Genomic DNA, 16,032 nt, shown 5'->3' on the forward strand with positions numbered 1-16,032 from the left:
CATCACCTCCCACTCTTCTTCTCACTTACAAAAGCTGCACTCATCTCACATACTTGCGACTACCGAAGTGTTTTGGCAGCTGTTGTACATTACATTCTTCTGCTTCCAAGACAAGCTTGAGTTTGACTAAAACAGACAGTACCACAGCAATTTCTTTCAATAGCCATAATTAAAAGAGCAGTTGTGCTTATGGACTCCAGCTCCTTTATATGCAAAGTTCATTGTATTATACTGTGTCCTGAGAAGCAAAGTCCTTGTATGAATTACATGCACAGGATCCAAGCACAGAATCGTTCTGATACTATGTGCTAAGTAGCTGAGCGACAGGAGCATTAAGAAACTACTTTCTTTTAGGTTTAATATGCAAAAGCTTCTTGGAAGCAAGCTGAATTGTCAGAAGCATGAAAGCACACAGATGCAAACAAAATATCTCCAAGCAGCTATGCATTTTTCACCAGAAAGAAACAAAAAAAAAGATAATGCCAATTTATCCTACACAATCCCTGCCACCCTCCTCAGAGGTCAGGAAATTAAATGAAAAATAATTAGCACTGAATATCTCTAGAGACACAAAAAATATTGCAGAATTAATATAAACAGGCCAGACCAACCTAGATATATATATTTCAGAGGTCTGGATGGGTGGGTGGGTGTATAAGTAAGTAAGTAAAAAAATAACCTGGAATGGCAGAGGTAGTTTTACCAGGAAATGCAACTGCCCTATCATGTTGCTGAATAATGACTGTAACACATTCTGGGTGCATGCAAACGTATTAAGAACACTAAAAAGATGTTAGAAGAGCAACTTGTCTTGCAAAGTAACATCTAGCTTAAATAACTTTGACAGATAACCAACTGAGTTTTATTATATTTTGTTAGGCCAGTGCATTGTTTCTATTGTCCATTTGTCTTGTTCATTCTAGCTAAACAAAATCCAAGCAAGCCACAATGGTTCAGATTAAGCCACAGACAAGACCTCCATGTCATCTGGTATCCCTTTCACCTAAGACTACCACAGAATGGTCCTTCCTTCCCCAGCTCACTGCTCCAGGAGAAGAAAAGCAAAAAAGCACCTTCCTGAAATTCACAGAACTTCTCAGGGAACTATCAGCAAGGTAGACATCAACCCGAACTCAAACTGCTCTTGACTGATACTGCATTTACTCACCAAGTCACAGAATTCAAACACCAACAGATAAGGAATTGCTTCCACATATTGGCCAGTACAGCGGAGAATATTTGGATGCTGAAGAACACTGTAAAGAAAAGACCAGAAAATAAATACAAAGATCAGGAACAATTTTTTTTTTTATTATTTATGGCTTATGACACTGAAAACCCGGGAGGAAAAAGATAATTACTCTGAGTCTGCTGATGTATTGGGAAATGGTAAAAGCTAAACCCAAGGAAACATTTCACAGAAGCCTAATGCTCTTAACAAACATCTATACATCTTTGCGAATGTTCCTCCTGCTCACATTAGTCAACTAATCAGAATTCTTGGCTTGTCTTTCAGCAAACTTTCCTACAATTCAGCCTGGCTTGAGATTTTGGGAGTGGCTGCCTCTGGAGGGCACCTGGCTGGGGATGGTGGAGTTCACTGCTGCTTGTCTATTCACTCCAAACATACGTTAGCAAAGGCCCGAGAGGCTACTTACAAATATGGCTCCCCGTGCCTCAAGAACCGCTCCTGCTCCTTGGGACTGGCACTGGCTTTTAACTCCTTCACAACAACTCTGGTCACACTAGTACCGGTGTAAACTTCCCCCAGCAGAACCTGAAAACAAAAGAACTAAACCTCAGTTCCACTTCAAAAACCGAGAGCAAACCTGGCGTGCATCCAGAAGTGAAGATCAGTAGAAAGTTTATTAAGAATGTCCTCAAGAACTGTCTTGTAGCCAGATGAACGTTTGCTCCACTTAGTCTGGGACAGGGATGACCAGCCTAACTTACAGCAGCTTTTTTTTGAGGTCCCAACTCTTACTGGACCAGGAGCTTTACTACAGGTAAGGAATGCTCCCTGGGTAATGGTTTGGCAATGTTTTCCTGCTGCCCACAAGTTCTCTTGGAGGCCTAGAAATATAACATTCTGATATGCAGCTTCAATTTCTAGCAGGAAACTAGGTTAATATATTTACAATTACTACAACAACACCTTTCTCAGCACACAAGCTTTCTTGGCAGCGGAATACTTTTCAAGCAGTGATTTAAGATTTGGGCTAATTACTATCCACCTAATTGCCTCATAGCCCTGGTCCCATTTTGTTCAGACTCTGAAGAGAAGAGCTTCAGGGTACCATTAAAGTAGGCTTGAGACATTGTGCTTCCTAAGATGCAGCAACAAATGTCATTAATTTCAGATTATTTGTACCCCAGTCTCCAACTTATTGGAGTATATGAAACAGATGATTTCATAAATATTTGTGAAACCAGATTTACTAAGAAATTTCTGCCCTTATATGCCATCCAAAACCTGCAGAAAAGCAAAGTCACCTCCCTCTACTGAACAGTAGTACATGTAGCTAAAACAGTGAAAAACCATCAGTAAGTTTCTCCTCCATAAATCTTATTAGGTCAAGCTTAGATTCTGTCTAAAGTTATTTACTAAGAATGGAAAATTTCAAGCTACTGCCCAGGACTTCATTTTAAAATAACATACTCATTTTAACCAAACAGATGTAAGTCAGATCTGGAGTGGTGTGCCAAAAATTAAATTATGCCTGCATGTTCTTGTGGCTGTTACATAACAAAAAAATGCATCAGGGAGAAACAGAAGAACAATATTGTTTTCTGTCTTTTAGAATCTTATATTACCAAGAGAGCACATAATGAGTTCTGAGAGTTTAAATGTTCAAGTCTGTGATCATATTTCACAACAAAACAGGGATACTATTCTTCTTTACACAAGCATATTACCAATGCTTGTACCGGCTTTCAGCAAAACATTCATTTCAAAAGCCAATTACCAAATTCTCCTAAAGCTTCTTACCGTGAAGATCGCAAACTTACACTTCACAATTGATTCAAGAAACTTGTTGTTGTTGGGGGTTCACTCTCACCACTGAAAAATATTTTAACTGACAGGTAAACGAACAGAAGAATTATAATATCCAAATATGGATTTCTTACCTTTCCAAACCATCCATTTCCTATTTCTTGAATATAATTGAGATTTTGACGGGCAACCTGAGATTTCAGATCTTCTGTCATGTAAAGGAAATAAAATGTATCAAAGGAATCAGCTGCAAATTTATCTTTGGCTGGATTAACAATTTTTTCCAAGAAATCCAATATAACTCTCCCATTACAGCAGGCCAAAATCATATTTAATCAATAAGTAATTTGAAGCCACATTGAATGTTGTGTGAAGAGACTTCCTGTCACTCTACTCTTGTCATGTCTCCAACATCCGCTCTGGGATACGTGGTGAGATTAGAAATTGTTCTGTTGAGGTAACAGCATCTGCCAGTGGAATGAGACCACTGGATACAACCCAATATTTGTGCCTCTAAGTGATTTCCCACAGATTTGTATTCATTCCCTGTACATTAAGCAGCCCTACCAATGACATTATGAATCCTAACAGATCAAACCATGCTGGTCGCACTGAGTAGAAAAAGAGAAAATACAGAAGCTAGGTTCATGCAACACATTCATCTCTAAATCCAGGCTAACAAAACACAGTAGCTGCAGTTATATAACAGGTGATGCTCAAACCAATATTCTATATTATGGCCTAGCATGATGGCCTGTTTCATACAATACACTAAGACAATAGCTGGGATCTCACACCCCTGTTTTAGCCCTCTTTGCATGTTCTGCAAATGCAGACAACAGTCCTAAGCTTCTTTTCCTTATTTTAGGAAGACCACCCCACCATCCCACATGCCCTTTCTGTAGTTATGAAAATGGGATCAAGCTTCACGAGCATTTCAAGGTATCAAACCCCAAACAGAACAGAGGCAAATTTCCTATCCATAAGATACTCATATAAGCTCTTCCCATTCATTTTCAGAAAAAGCTACATTCACTTCCCCTCTCCACCACCCAACTAGGTATACTTGAGGGTAAAACACACTGAACTCAGCCAGATTTAGTGACCACCCTTCCAAGTTAAACAGGATTTCTTCAAATGTGCATTAGACATCCACAGCATTAAAAAAAAAAGAAGAAACCTAACAGTTCAACCAAGTCATCATTCACGTTGTATAAGTGCTAATGATTATAACAAGATCCTGTGCTGAGGCACCACAGCCTGGCTGGGTTCCAAAACCTAAGCATATCTGTCACTCCCAATCATACACAAGATTGTGTCTGTGCCTGCAGTAGCAAGAAGAAACATCAGAGAACCAACCAGTGCCATGATGGAATACTGGAGGGGACAGGAGAGGGAGCGCAATTATCTGATAGGGATCATCATACCTGCTGGAAGTTGGAATTGTGATGGAGCTGGTAGAGGAACATTGGGAACCGTAAGAGTAAACACTTCCGCTGGAGACTGAATTGTTGGTGTGTCTTCTGCAGGCGGGGTGAAGTCTATTTCGTCATCAAAATTATCTTCAAATTCCTACAAAAGCGAAGAGATTGGCAAACCAACATGGTCATGTCCTATTCAGAAACTCAGAACTGATTTGCGTATCACAACCCAAGCCCAGTTTATAAGTCTTGGTTGCATCACTATATAGATCACAGACATCAAAAGCTTCTGAGCCCATAATGTCATGTTTTATAGAAGAATACACATTATTCTTTTGTAAAAGAGATTACCAACAGACATTACTCAACTTTGGGTTTGTTTAGGGTGTTTCATTCAATACATTATTGATGTATTTCTTGAATACAGTGGCCTACCAGATGCTGCTAAACATCAGCTATTAACCTCCCTCACCAGTTAAGACTACTAGAAACAGATGACTGAGAAGGCTATAGATACCCCATCCTTTGTGAGCTCAGTACCCATAGTTGCAGACTGCAGATCTTAGATTTGCAATAATAGGAAAAGGATCAAAATAACTGTGTCCCCTAATAGTTCAGAGATAAGATAAATGTATTTTCCTTTGCCAAAAGGATCATTTTTAACTTCCATATAATTTTCAAGGGTTCTTACATATTTTAAAATACAACAATGACAATGCAATGCAAAAACACATCATCACGATGCAAAGCACATCTCACCATAGCACAAAAATAACTCTACACCAACCATAAGTAACAATGAAAGTATATTCGTGGCTTAAGCTGCACATGGTACAGCTGCCGAAAAGATTTTACTTTGGGTTTTTTTTTTCCCCCGTGAACTTGCAACCCTTGTTTGCACAAAGTGGGCTTGATTGCAATACACATCATGCACCACATGGCACCATATTTCTTTGGATACCGCTGTGGCTGCAGAAGCCAATCTTAATTCAGCTACAAAATCTTTTAGACTGGACTGCAAAGGAAATAAGAAGTTTCAAATTCTGCAACACAGAGATAACTTTGAACCAGAGGATGAAAATTGTCTTTTAACAGAACTGCTCTGCATAACGTTTGGTCCATTATACTGAAAGCAAACCTGGTTTATGACTCTGGCTTGTTATTCTTCTATACGGCACAATACCTGGCTCAGGCAAAGCTCTGAGATTCCAGCCATTCATTCTTATTTACTGATGGATGGAAATGGACCTATGCCATTTTTAGCCCCTCCTGAGGTAGAGAAGTCATGTGGGTAGCAGTTGAACAACACACATGGCCATGTTCCCCATTTCCAGTCAGCAAGACCATTTATAAGTCAAGTTATACCACAGTGCTACATACAGCACCCCAAAAGGAGCTTGATTAACCACTGGTTTCATTCAATCAATCCGTGCAAGATTTATCACTGAGATTTGCAAAGCAGGAGAGGAGAGCGAAGAGGCCCTTTAGATAGGCCCAATGGTTTCCCTCTGTCTAGAACAGTTTTAACATTCTCCTTCAACAGCACCTTCCTCTTAACTTCCATACACAAAGAGCTACATTAAAAAAAAAAAACCTTTGAAGATGACCTCCATTCCAAAAGATGACCATTATTTCAAGAGACATATATTACAAACCATGTTAGGATTCTAATTTCTAAGTACAGAACCAGTCTCGCCCTCCACCCCCAGTCCTGGTGTTTAAATTTTTGCTGGATTCTGCTCAAATTTTTCCTATCAAATCCACATGGGTTTCTATTTTAATTTTTTATCTCATGTGACAGTTTCTTTGTGCTTCAGCCCACACAGGAAGTGCTAGCTTTGCTGTGAGATTTGGCTATCCTAATATACCTGCAAAGGAGGCAACGTATGGCTTACATGAACACCCAAGGAATAGGATGCCTTGATCGAGGATCTTTTAAGCTCAACATTCATTCAGGTGTAACTACAGAACTTTCTAGAACAATATTTTGTTTGTCTCATTCTTTGCATTTCCAGAATCCAAATCAATCCATATCTTGATGTGTTCATCCTCTAGCTACGCATTTGAAGGTACAGAATAGTTCTGGAATTGCTTGTTGCATAAACAAGCGTGAAGCAGCCTAGCAAGATGACGGCATCTTGCTGACCTTGAAAAGCTAAGTAAGGTGAGACTTTCTTAAGTACTTGGACAAAATTCCTCCAGAAAGTCTCAAGGCTGCATGCTAGACTGGGAAGTCAAACCATTTCCATGTGATGCTACCAAAAAAGCTACATGGACATTTCCCTACAGTCATCCAGAAGATGAGCTCAACTTAAAAGAAATGAATACCTTTTACTGAATGATCAGGCCTCAAACAATATTGTTACTTTCTTCTGCTTTTTTCCTGAATCCCATTAGAAAAGAAATGATGAAAGAGGCATTTTTCATTTATTTATTTCAGTCTCTTTTCATCCTGAGATATATTTATAGACATGCCCAAATTTCCCACTTGAAACCAATAGATCCATACCACCATAAAAGTGATTTGCTCTATGTTCACTTTCCATTCCAGTTAGCTATTAGCCTGGTCCTAGCACATCTACTGACACAATTTCCATTTTATAAGTTTCTTCAGTTGTTCAATGACTTTGAAACTAGAAGGGCTACAAAATTTGGTCTGGAATACATTAGCTCTTTCTTAGCCTCTGTGCAAGTACAGCTACAAGTTTGTTCCAAATGCATGGCAATTCTAAATAATTTAAAATGACTTGGGGAAATCACCTTAAGAAAACAGTTCTAGGCTTCACTTGAAGAAAGTGATATTTAATATTCCCTAGCATATTTATCATATCTCCATCTATATCTTTGCTATGGTGCCAGGTGCATTCAAATACAACAGACAAAAGCATTTCTTGATACTACTCACCTTGAAGTTAATCTCTTGATCTTTACAGCAGGAGACACAATTTACAAGTAGTAGTATCAAAGCTAAGAGGCCACAGGCAGAAAGAACCACCAGGGAAAAGGAAATTTCAATGGCTGCCTCTTCTCCTAGAGAACAAGTAGGGCATAAATTAAATGTGATTTAATACATTACAATACACAGAGTGAACACTGCAAACTTTAGGAGAAAGGAAGTTAACATTTCTCAAAATTGGCTTCTAAATCCTTGCTTGTTGGCATATTTAACCGAATCCTTTGTAAGGAAGACAGCATAAATAATAAGCTATCAGGTTTCTATCTCTTTTAAGAATCAGTGAACCTCAATTTACAGCGTTTCGTTTCTGACAAACCCCCTTCCCACACACACTTCTGATTCAACATAATAATTAGTACTTGGATTCCTTCATTGTTCCTTTTTGCATCATATCAACTACATTATCACTAGCAGATGAGACTTAGTGTGGTCATCTTTTTATTTCTGTCTGTTGTCTTAGGCATAAAATGGTTTATATGCTTTAAATCTGCCACAGACTTTTTTGCACTAGAAACAAGTTATTACATGTGAAGGTTTCCAAATTATCTAAAGTAGACTTGTGGTATAACTACAGGATATCCATATACAGCAGCAGGATATCTACAGTTATTCAGCTGCTGGGAACAAAGAGAGATTTCTTTGCTTGTGAACGTTCTAGTGGCATCTGGTTGGACACACCTTAAACCAAAGGTTAAGTGGGATTGTGTCCAAGATTATTATGATATCTTGCTGGTCCAGATCAAATTTTCTCTCAATTAACAGATGTTATAAATCTTCCAAATATGACACATGCATAGACTAAAAGGATTCTTAATTAGTATTTCTTGGAGGGATCCACTGATGGCATGTATCAGCAATTATTTTTAAATTACCGCCTAAAGCATATTTGCCAAGCTGATAACTAAGTATTATAATTTGTTTGGATGAGATGAACAGTTCTTCTTAAATGTAATATGTGCAATATCAGAGAAAGAGGATAAATATCAAAATATATCAGAATTTTGTTCCAGAATTTTTATCCCACTCAAATAGGCCAAGTCTTTTTGAGTAGTGCCTACAATCAGTGAAGAAAAATTTTATAAAGAAAAATCTCTAAAAAAACTCTAAAAGAAATTATACAGAAGAAAAAGGAGACTGAGCAGGGTAGAATGAGACTCAAGCAAGCTGTAGCACCAATTCCTGAGGTTAAATTCTAGTTTTTCAATAATGATCAGCTAGTTATGGCAGACAAGGATAAATAAATTTTTCGGTAATAGGATAACCTTGTTTCCACATATGAAGAATACAAAACTATATTTTAGTGAAAGAAAGTGTTCTGAAAATTCAGCACAATTCAGCCTTGGGATACATACAGCCACTCCTAAAAAATAAAAGCCTGAAAATAGCCAACAGAAGGAAAAGTAATTGACTGAATGCCACTTTATTTCTCCAAAATCGATGTATTTTTAAAAAATACAGGTAGTCCTTGACTTATGACCATTCGAAATTACAACGGCACTGAAAAAGTGATTTATGACTGGTCCTCACACTTACGACTGTTGCAGCATCCCCACGGTCACATGATCAAAATTCAGGTGCTTGGCAGCCAGCATGTATTTATGAGGACTGCAGGATCCCGGGGTCACGTGACCACTATCTGCGAACTTTCTAGCAGGCTTTCAATAAGCAAAGTCAATGGGGGAAGCCAGATTCGCTTAATGACCATGTGATTGACTTAATGACTATGTGATTTGCTTAATGATGCACCAAAAAGGTCATAAAATTAGGCACACTTCATTTAACAACTGCATCGCTTAGCGATAGAAGTTCCAGTCCAAATTGTGGTCATAAGTCGAGGACTACCTGTAAGTTCAACATTTTATGAAAGCATTTTAAAAAAAAGAAAGATCCTGGAACATACACTTTATGCTGCAATGAAGACTCACAACTTACAGGAAAACTATACTGTAGAACAAAATACAGTACTGATTTGACAGCAGGGATGTGGGAGTTCAAAAGCAGAGGAGTCATGCCACTGCAATCATCACAGCAGGAGAGAGTTCCCAAGACACTTTTAGTTAAACCAGGAGGGAACAAGGGCATAAAGCTCCATTCTAAAGGAGTTTAGTTTGAGATCACCCCAAATGATCAAAGAGTAAGCCTTTAAACCCTGCTTAATCTGCATATTTGCCTTTAGGATCTCTATGAGACATGCTTATAAATTAACTTTTATGTGAACGTGCCCAGACCTGAGAATAACTCACTCAGTAATCTTGGCTACCTTTCTGACTACTGTTAGACATTCCCTCAAGTACTGTTGCAATTTCATCCAGACTGCTTTGATACAAAGCTATGTGGTCACTTGTATCTGTAAACGTCAGCTCATGGAGTTTTATACTCAATGACTTAAAAAGAGAACATCAAAGGTACTCTTCTTGAACACTTCTACATAATGGTGGCTTTGATCTTTATGGATCTAAATATTAAGCAGGATACTTGAAAGATGGGTGACTTATCAATTTGCACCATTCCTAAGATTAGAGACCTAGCTAAGTGCTTTCTCTTTCAATTTAAGTGAGATGAACAGTCCATCAAAGATACAGGTCATCCTCATTTAGCGACCACAATTGGACTGGCAACTTGGTCATTAAGTGAAGCAGCCACTAAGCAGAACTCTGACTGTGCTTATAATCTCATTTCAGCTTTCCTTTGCATTACAGATCTGCAAAGGTTGTCAAAGTTACTTTTTCACCACTGTTGTCACTGCGAATGGTCGCTAAACGAGGCAGTTGCTACACGAGGACTACCAATATGTCCTTTTCTTTTTTAGTGATGGTGCCCCGACTCCAAATTCCTCACTGGCATCCTGAAGGCCCCACTTAATACAATCCTGTTTTCTTGGGCTCTTCATAGGTTAGAAATATGCTTTGTTACTGTTAATCGATAAATTTCCTTTTAGCAAGTAACAAACACTCTGGAAAACAGATGTTTTCATGCAGCCTGTTTATGGATCACCAACACCATTTCAACTTGGACGCACCCAAAATGAACATTCTTCCTTATTGCTAAGAACTGCTTTGAGTCTACATCACAGAAACACTTCCCTAAAAGTTAGCCAGATGAACATTATTAGCATTATGCTAATGCTACTCTTATGCAGGAACAAAGGAATCATTTGAAAGCTGGCACCCCAAAAGAGGGAAGGAGCTCTGCATACAGACGCAATATATGTTCATCATGCAACTGTACAGTCAGAAGTTGAGCAAATGGTTATTTCAGACCTATTTGTAAGAGTACAAACAAAGCCGGAAATTAGCTAGAAGAATAGGGGAGGGAAGAATGTGTCACAATTATATCACACCCCATGTGAGGTTGCCAAGTCACCTTGCCTCTCCCTTAACAAACAAAATCATCACAGCAATTAATCCCTATTCGCAGGCTCTCTTTCCACTCAGGAAACAGTAGATTTAGAAAGATGCGTTAATCCCGGGAGTCTGTTCAGGGCTGCTGAACTCCCTCCCAATCCTGTTAATCCAACCAATCAGAGTCTCTGATACTGAAAGTGATCTGTCAGTCAAATCTAGTAGGGTTATTCAGACCATGGGAATTTGCTCATCAACACCAGATTTATTCTATTAAAAAACAAGAAACATATACATGCCCTCAAAATCTTATAACAGCTTTTATAACCTGGCATCTTTCAGATGTGTTGAAACTTCAAGTGCCCTATTTCAGGCATTTGGCAAGGCTCCTTCCTTGGGAAGTACCCCAGTTTCACACAGATTCAGTTTGGAGATTAACTTCAAATGCAATTCAATCCAAGCTCCAAATCAGCTTTTTTGAACTGCCCCAGAATAATCAGGCATATTCCACACTCCAGGATGATTCAGAAAGATTTTGCACATCACGAAAGCTATTTTTTTCAAATCAGTTTGGGAAGTCAAATCAGTTTACTTTCCCAAATCAACATGAATGATTGGGTCAATGATCCAAATCAAATCAAAGCCGATTCACATAAAGGTAGGATAGCCGAATCACGGTTTAACTTGGTTGGCATACTTATGAACAACAGACAGCTGCCTCTTTCAAAAAGAAGGCAACTACTGTATACCACAGTGTTTCTCAACCTTGGCAACATTACAATGTGTGGACTTCAACTCCCAGAATTCTCTAGCCAGCCATGCTGGCTAGGGAATTCTGGGAGTTGAAGTCCACATGTCTTCAAGGGGCCAAGATTGAGAAACACTGCTCTAATAGTAAATCCATTGAAAAACTGATCCGTGAGAAGCAAAAGGGTTGGCATTCCTTTTGATCCTAAAGAAGCCACAGACAGAATTCCTTGTCTGCTTAGCCCCTCTCATAAGCTCAGGGACAAAACTCAGGCAAAACTCACCATTCCTTTTACATGCTCCAGGTAATCTAGAATTCTAAATCTCTCAGTAAAACAGCAAACCCAAGACACCAGATCCAAGGATATGTCTTGACTATCTTCTTGGCTAATATAAGCAATGTATTATCTACAGGACAGCTAAGTATTTCTGACTGTTAACCACAAACAACCACAAAGGCAGCTATGCAAACCTCAGAAAAGCTGGAACTGATTTTCACTTCTGTTTTCCAGATTCCCATGAACAGGCAGGAGATCTGGTCAATTATTTTTGAATGTACTGTGACTGAACCTTTACCCAGCCTTCAACAACAGCCATCAAGGACAAAAGGAGAGGAGACGGGCAGAATTAGCAGGCCCTGAATAGCTAAGTAAAAAAAAAAAAAGTAGATATCTGCTCTTGTTGCGTACAGAACAGAACTATAGCATAGTACAGACGCCTTCAGTGTGGTTTCTACAAATATAACCTAAGGGGCAATAGATAGATCCAACTGCCAACCTTACAACAATCCTAAATTTTTATTTTTATTTTTAACATAAAACCTGTTTCTTACCTTTCCAGAGCCTATGCATTGCTCAGATAAGAACAGCTCCTTAACAATGCACATATTCATTCCTTTTAATTAACTTTATTGTTCCAGAAACTCTAAATTCTATACAAATTTGGGATTAAAACACACAAATTAGGCAGATTGTTGCAACCTGGTACATAATTCTGGAACTTGTTCTCCATTATGGGGGACCACATTTCCAGAATGAACAAGGAATAGCAAGCATGTTTTTTATCTTTACTTGGAAGTGAAGACAAAGGCCATTTTTGCCAAGCCAAACAACACACGCCCCCCCCCCATATTATTACATATTACATATTATTTGTAACAGGACCTACTCCAAAGACTTAGAGCAGCCAATGGTAACATTAGCATCTAACAGAGGTTTCCTACTGCAATAAAGCACAATACGAATAAGATGGTTCATATGTCTTATTCTCTCTTATCTTCGTGAGCAAAAACCAGGAAACAAACAGCAGTGTCTGGCACCTGTATCTGACATGAGGTTAAGCAAGTCCACCCAATCAAGATGAAAAGCCAGGATTCACAAGTTAATAACACGTGGAAGTTGAAAATGGGCTTAGGTGTTCATTTAACCACAATTCTAAGATTGGACATTGTATGAACCCATCAGCTTCTTGGTTTCTTTACTCATGGGAAGGGATGGGTCAATGGGTTGGTTATTCTTGTCATGGTTTATTAAAGCAGGATCTGTAACCGGTTATATTCACACATATGTTCCTTTCCTGGCATGATGCAAAAAATAAACCTTAGTATTTTCAATTAACTCTATTATATCCACTATTTGGACTGGCATTTAATGACCAGGGTTAAGCAGAGTAGGGCCTTGTAATTCAAAACAACAACAATAATATAATACCTTATTTTACTGGAAGTTGCATTTTCTATGTCAAATTTTGCTCCTGGCAGTGGAAAAAATAGAACTATAAAAAGTTTTAAGAAAAGAGAGAGAGAATTCTGAACCATTAAGCCCACTCTGTAACATAAAGCAGAAGGCATGTGCTAAGCTTAAACGATGCAAACCAGTAAAAACACAGGGAGGTATGTAACAAAACTGGAGCAGCAAGAAACAAAATACTGTGTTAACAGTAAGCAGGAAGAAATCCTGAAGATCAAACCCCCAAAGTAAGTACAATAAAGGAAGCACAACAAAATGTCAGCTGCAGTTGGAGCAGACCAAGAAAGAAAGGTGGGTCCCTGCAATCCCATACCGACTTGGACTTGAACAGAAACTATACCAAACTTCAGAGCTTGCAACAGAAGGGACAAGTCACCACTAACACAATATGTGTATTTTGTGCTCACTGTGTTAAATCTACACACACAGTGATGCAGTCTGGCAAGCTTGTGTTTTTCAGATGTGTGGGGTTTTAACTGTCACCCAGCACAGCCAGCGCTGGCCAAAACATCCAGAGTCCACCAGTTTGAGAAGGCTCAAACAGAATGCAGTAACATCACCTGTGATGTTAAACCATTTAGATCAGCGTTTCTCAAACTAGGCTACTTTTAAGATGCTGGACTTCAACTCCCAGAATTCCCCAACCAGTTGAAATCCACATATATTAAAGTTGCCAAGTTTGAGAAACACCAATTTAGACAATCAAGCAGGTATACCTGGAAAGCAAACAATTTAAAGCAATAGTTCATTTCTTACAAAATGTAAAACTTGCATCTGATGAAGTGAGATCAAAGGTCAAAGGTGTTTTGCTTTCACACCTGAACATACACTTTGACCACACTGCGCAAGAGAACATTCTCCAATGTTTCTAAAAGAAGCAGAGATCTTCATTCAATTCTGGGATTGCAAGGACAAACTCTGGTAGATCAGTTATTAAGAAGAACCAACTTTCTCAGCTTTTATTAATAGCATAGCAAAGGGACCTTCAAAGTCATAGCACCTCATGGCTGTATAAGCAGCACTTGCTGAGAAAACTGACACAAGAGATCTGCTAAATTCTTCCTTCAATGTTTTGCTTGTTTTTGCATTTAATCATCCAGTTCTGAACAGAATTGTAGCAATTCTCCCAGTTTAAATAGCAGAAATGTAAGGTAGTAAATCTTTACATATTAATGCCAATCACTCCTAAAACCTATGCATTTTATTTGACCCTATACATTCTATTTGAAAATAATGGCTATTATGTTCAACGATGCAGCTGACATCCAGTAAGTGTGCCCAGAACCAAAGCCTTAATATGTGGGAATTTTGTTACAAATAAGATGACGTTCTACCTTAAAAGCAGAATGAAATCTATCAAGGGATAGGTGCAACTGTCAGTTTTAAGATAACCACACTTCCTATTTCAACACAGAAACTGCAAAAGTATGAGAACAGAAAAACACTTTTCAGATATTGCACATCAGGGTTCCCATTTCTACCATTACACACAAAAATACAATATATTACACTATATACACACTATATTTTGAATGCCCCTCACAACAGTATAATGAACGGTTTCAAATGTTGACCTTTGGTCATTTTCAAATTCCTTTTTGCCCATATTGAATTTATACTTCATCAACCACATTCCAGTAGTTTCCAAATTAAGTCTTAGGAAAAAAAAATATGGAAGACAAAGAAGGGTTGCAGGTTGCAACGAAAGAGGTATTTAAAAATGCTAAGATAAACTGCCTTTGATTTCTACTAAGTTTCAGACAATAACAATAATCTTCTCAGAGCAATTATAATTTATTCAAGATCTGAGATTAATATAAAACCAAAAATGATTCGATTAATCAGGCAAACAGATTCAGTTCTATTACTTCCCTTAAGACTAGTATCTGAATCACTATGGGGAACTATTTCATAAAATGCTTGATTTATAGCATTTAAATCCAAAAGACGTGGTAATAACCAGCAAGTTGTTTTGCTTTAAAAAGATTGAATGCATTCAGAAAGTTTACATCCAGTTATTTATCACAACAGCCAAACTGAGTTTCTAGGTTTAGACACAGAATAACCATTTTTGGAAAAAACTGTTTGGGGGGTTCCTTAAATACCTGGGAACAAATGGAGCCAAGACAAGATAGTGATTTGGACAGTCTTATCCATTGTGGCTCTTTTTACATTGTGCTACTAAATGTTTGTGTAATTTGCCTACACAACAGGCTTGCTCTAGTAAAGGAAAATCTTTATGCATGTGTAAAGAGAGATTCGATGATGATAGTCTACAAGTGCCTATACTTGTATCTCTTGTGTTCACAGAGGCCAAGGGTTTCATGGCATTTTAAAAATTAACCAGTTTAACACAGCTGTTTTCACAAACTAAAGCATACCATCGCTATTGGCATGGAGCATTTTGCTAACTGGGTAATTTTTAGACATCAACATACAAACGCATAAAAGCAGGCCGAAAGACCTGAAATGCAAAAAGAATCTTAAGGCTGTTTCTACCCAAAACTCAGGTTTGCCTAGAAAATATGCAAAGTGTAATTTATAACAGCAGAACTGAACACTCTGTTATCCCCACTTTTTTTCCCCTTCCATCTGTGTAAGGTGAGATCTTTGTTTCTCACATCAACACACACTTCTGCAAATATATAACGTGGGCAAGAGGGAGCGAGTGAGACATCTCACCTACATTCTTCGCCCTAGCCATTTCCACATTACCCTTTTTCGACTGTAAGCTCCTCGCAAGCTGTGAATTTTCCAGTATGTACCCCAATGGCAAGGCACAAAGAATGAACCGTAACCACTGACTGTTGGCAAATGGATATAA

The 16,032-nt window shown here is 38.3% G+C and overlaps 1 protein-coding gene across 1 annotated transcript in view; it reads right to left on the minus strand.

Moving 5' to 3' along the window:
• The window catches only part of LMTK2 (lemur tail kinase 2), a 29,868-nt gene extending 19,472 nt beyond the window's left edge, over positions 1-10,396 (minus strand). The window contains exons 1-7 of the mRNA XM_088147768.1: positions 10,159-10,396; positions 9,633-9,685; positions 7,322-7,446; positions 4,423-4,567; positions 3,130-3,203; positions 1,659-1,777; positions 1,169-1,256 (exon numbers count right to left, since the gene is read on the minus strand). Of these exons, the coding sequence (XP_088003894.1) occupies positions 1,169-1,256; positions 1,659-1,777; positions 3,130-3,203; positions 4,423-4,567; positions 7,322-7,446; positions 9,633-9,685; positions 10,159-10,262 (708 nt within the window). The 5' untranslated portion in view covers positions 10,263-10,396. The remainder of the gene's footprint in view (positions 1-1,168; positions 1,257-1,658; positions 1,778-3,129; positions 3,204-4,422; positions 4,568-7,321; positions 7,447-9,632; positions 9,686-10,158) is intronic.
• Between the last annotated feature and the right edge of the window lie 5,636 nt (positions 10,397-16,032).

This window comes from Python bivittatus, unplaced genomic scaffold, assembly GCF_059951505.1.
Source record: "Python bivittatus isolate LINGU-HERP-01145 unplaced genomic scaffold, Pbiv_v1 ctg000560_np1212, whole genome shotgun sequence".
NCBI lineage: Eukaryota > Metazoa > Chordata > Lepidosauria > Squamata > Pythonidae > Python > Python bivittatus.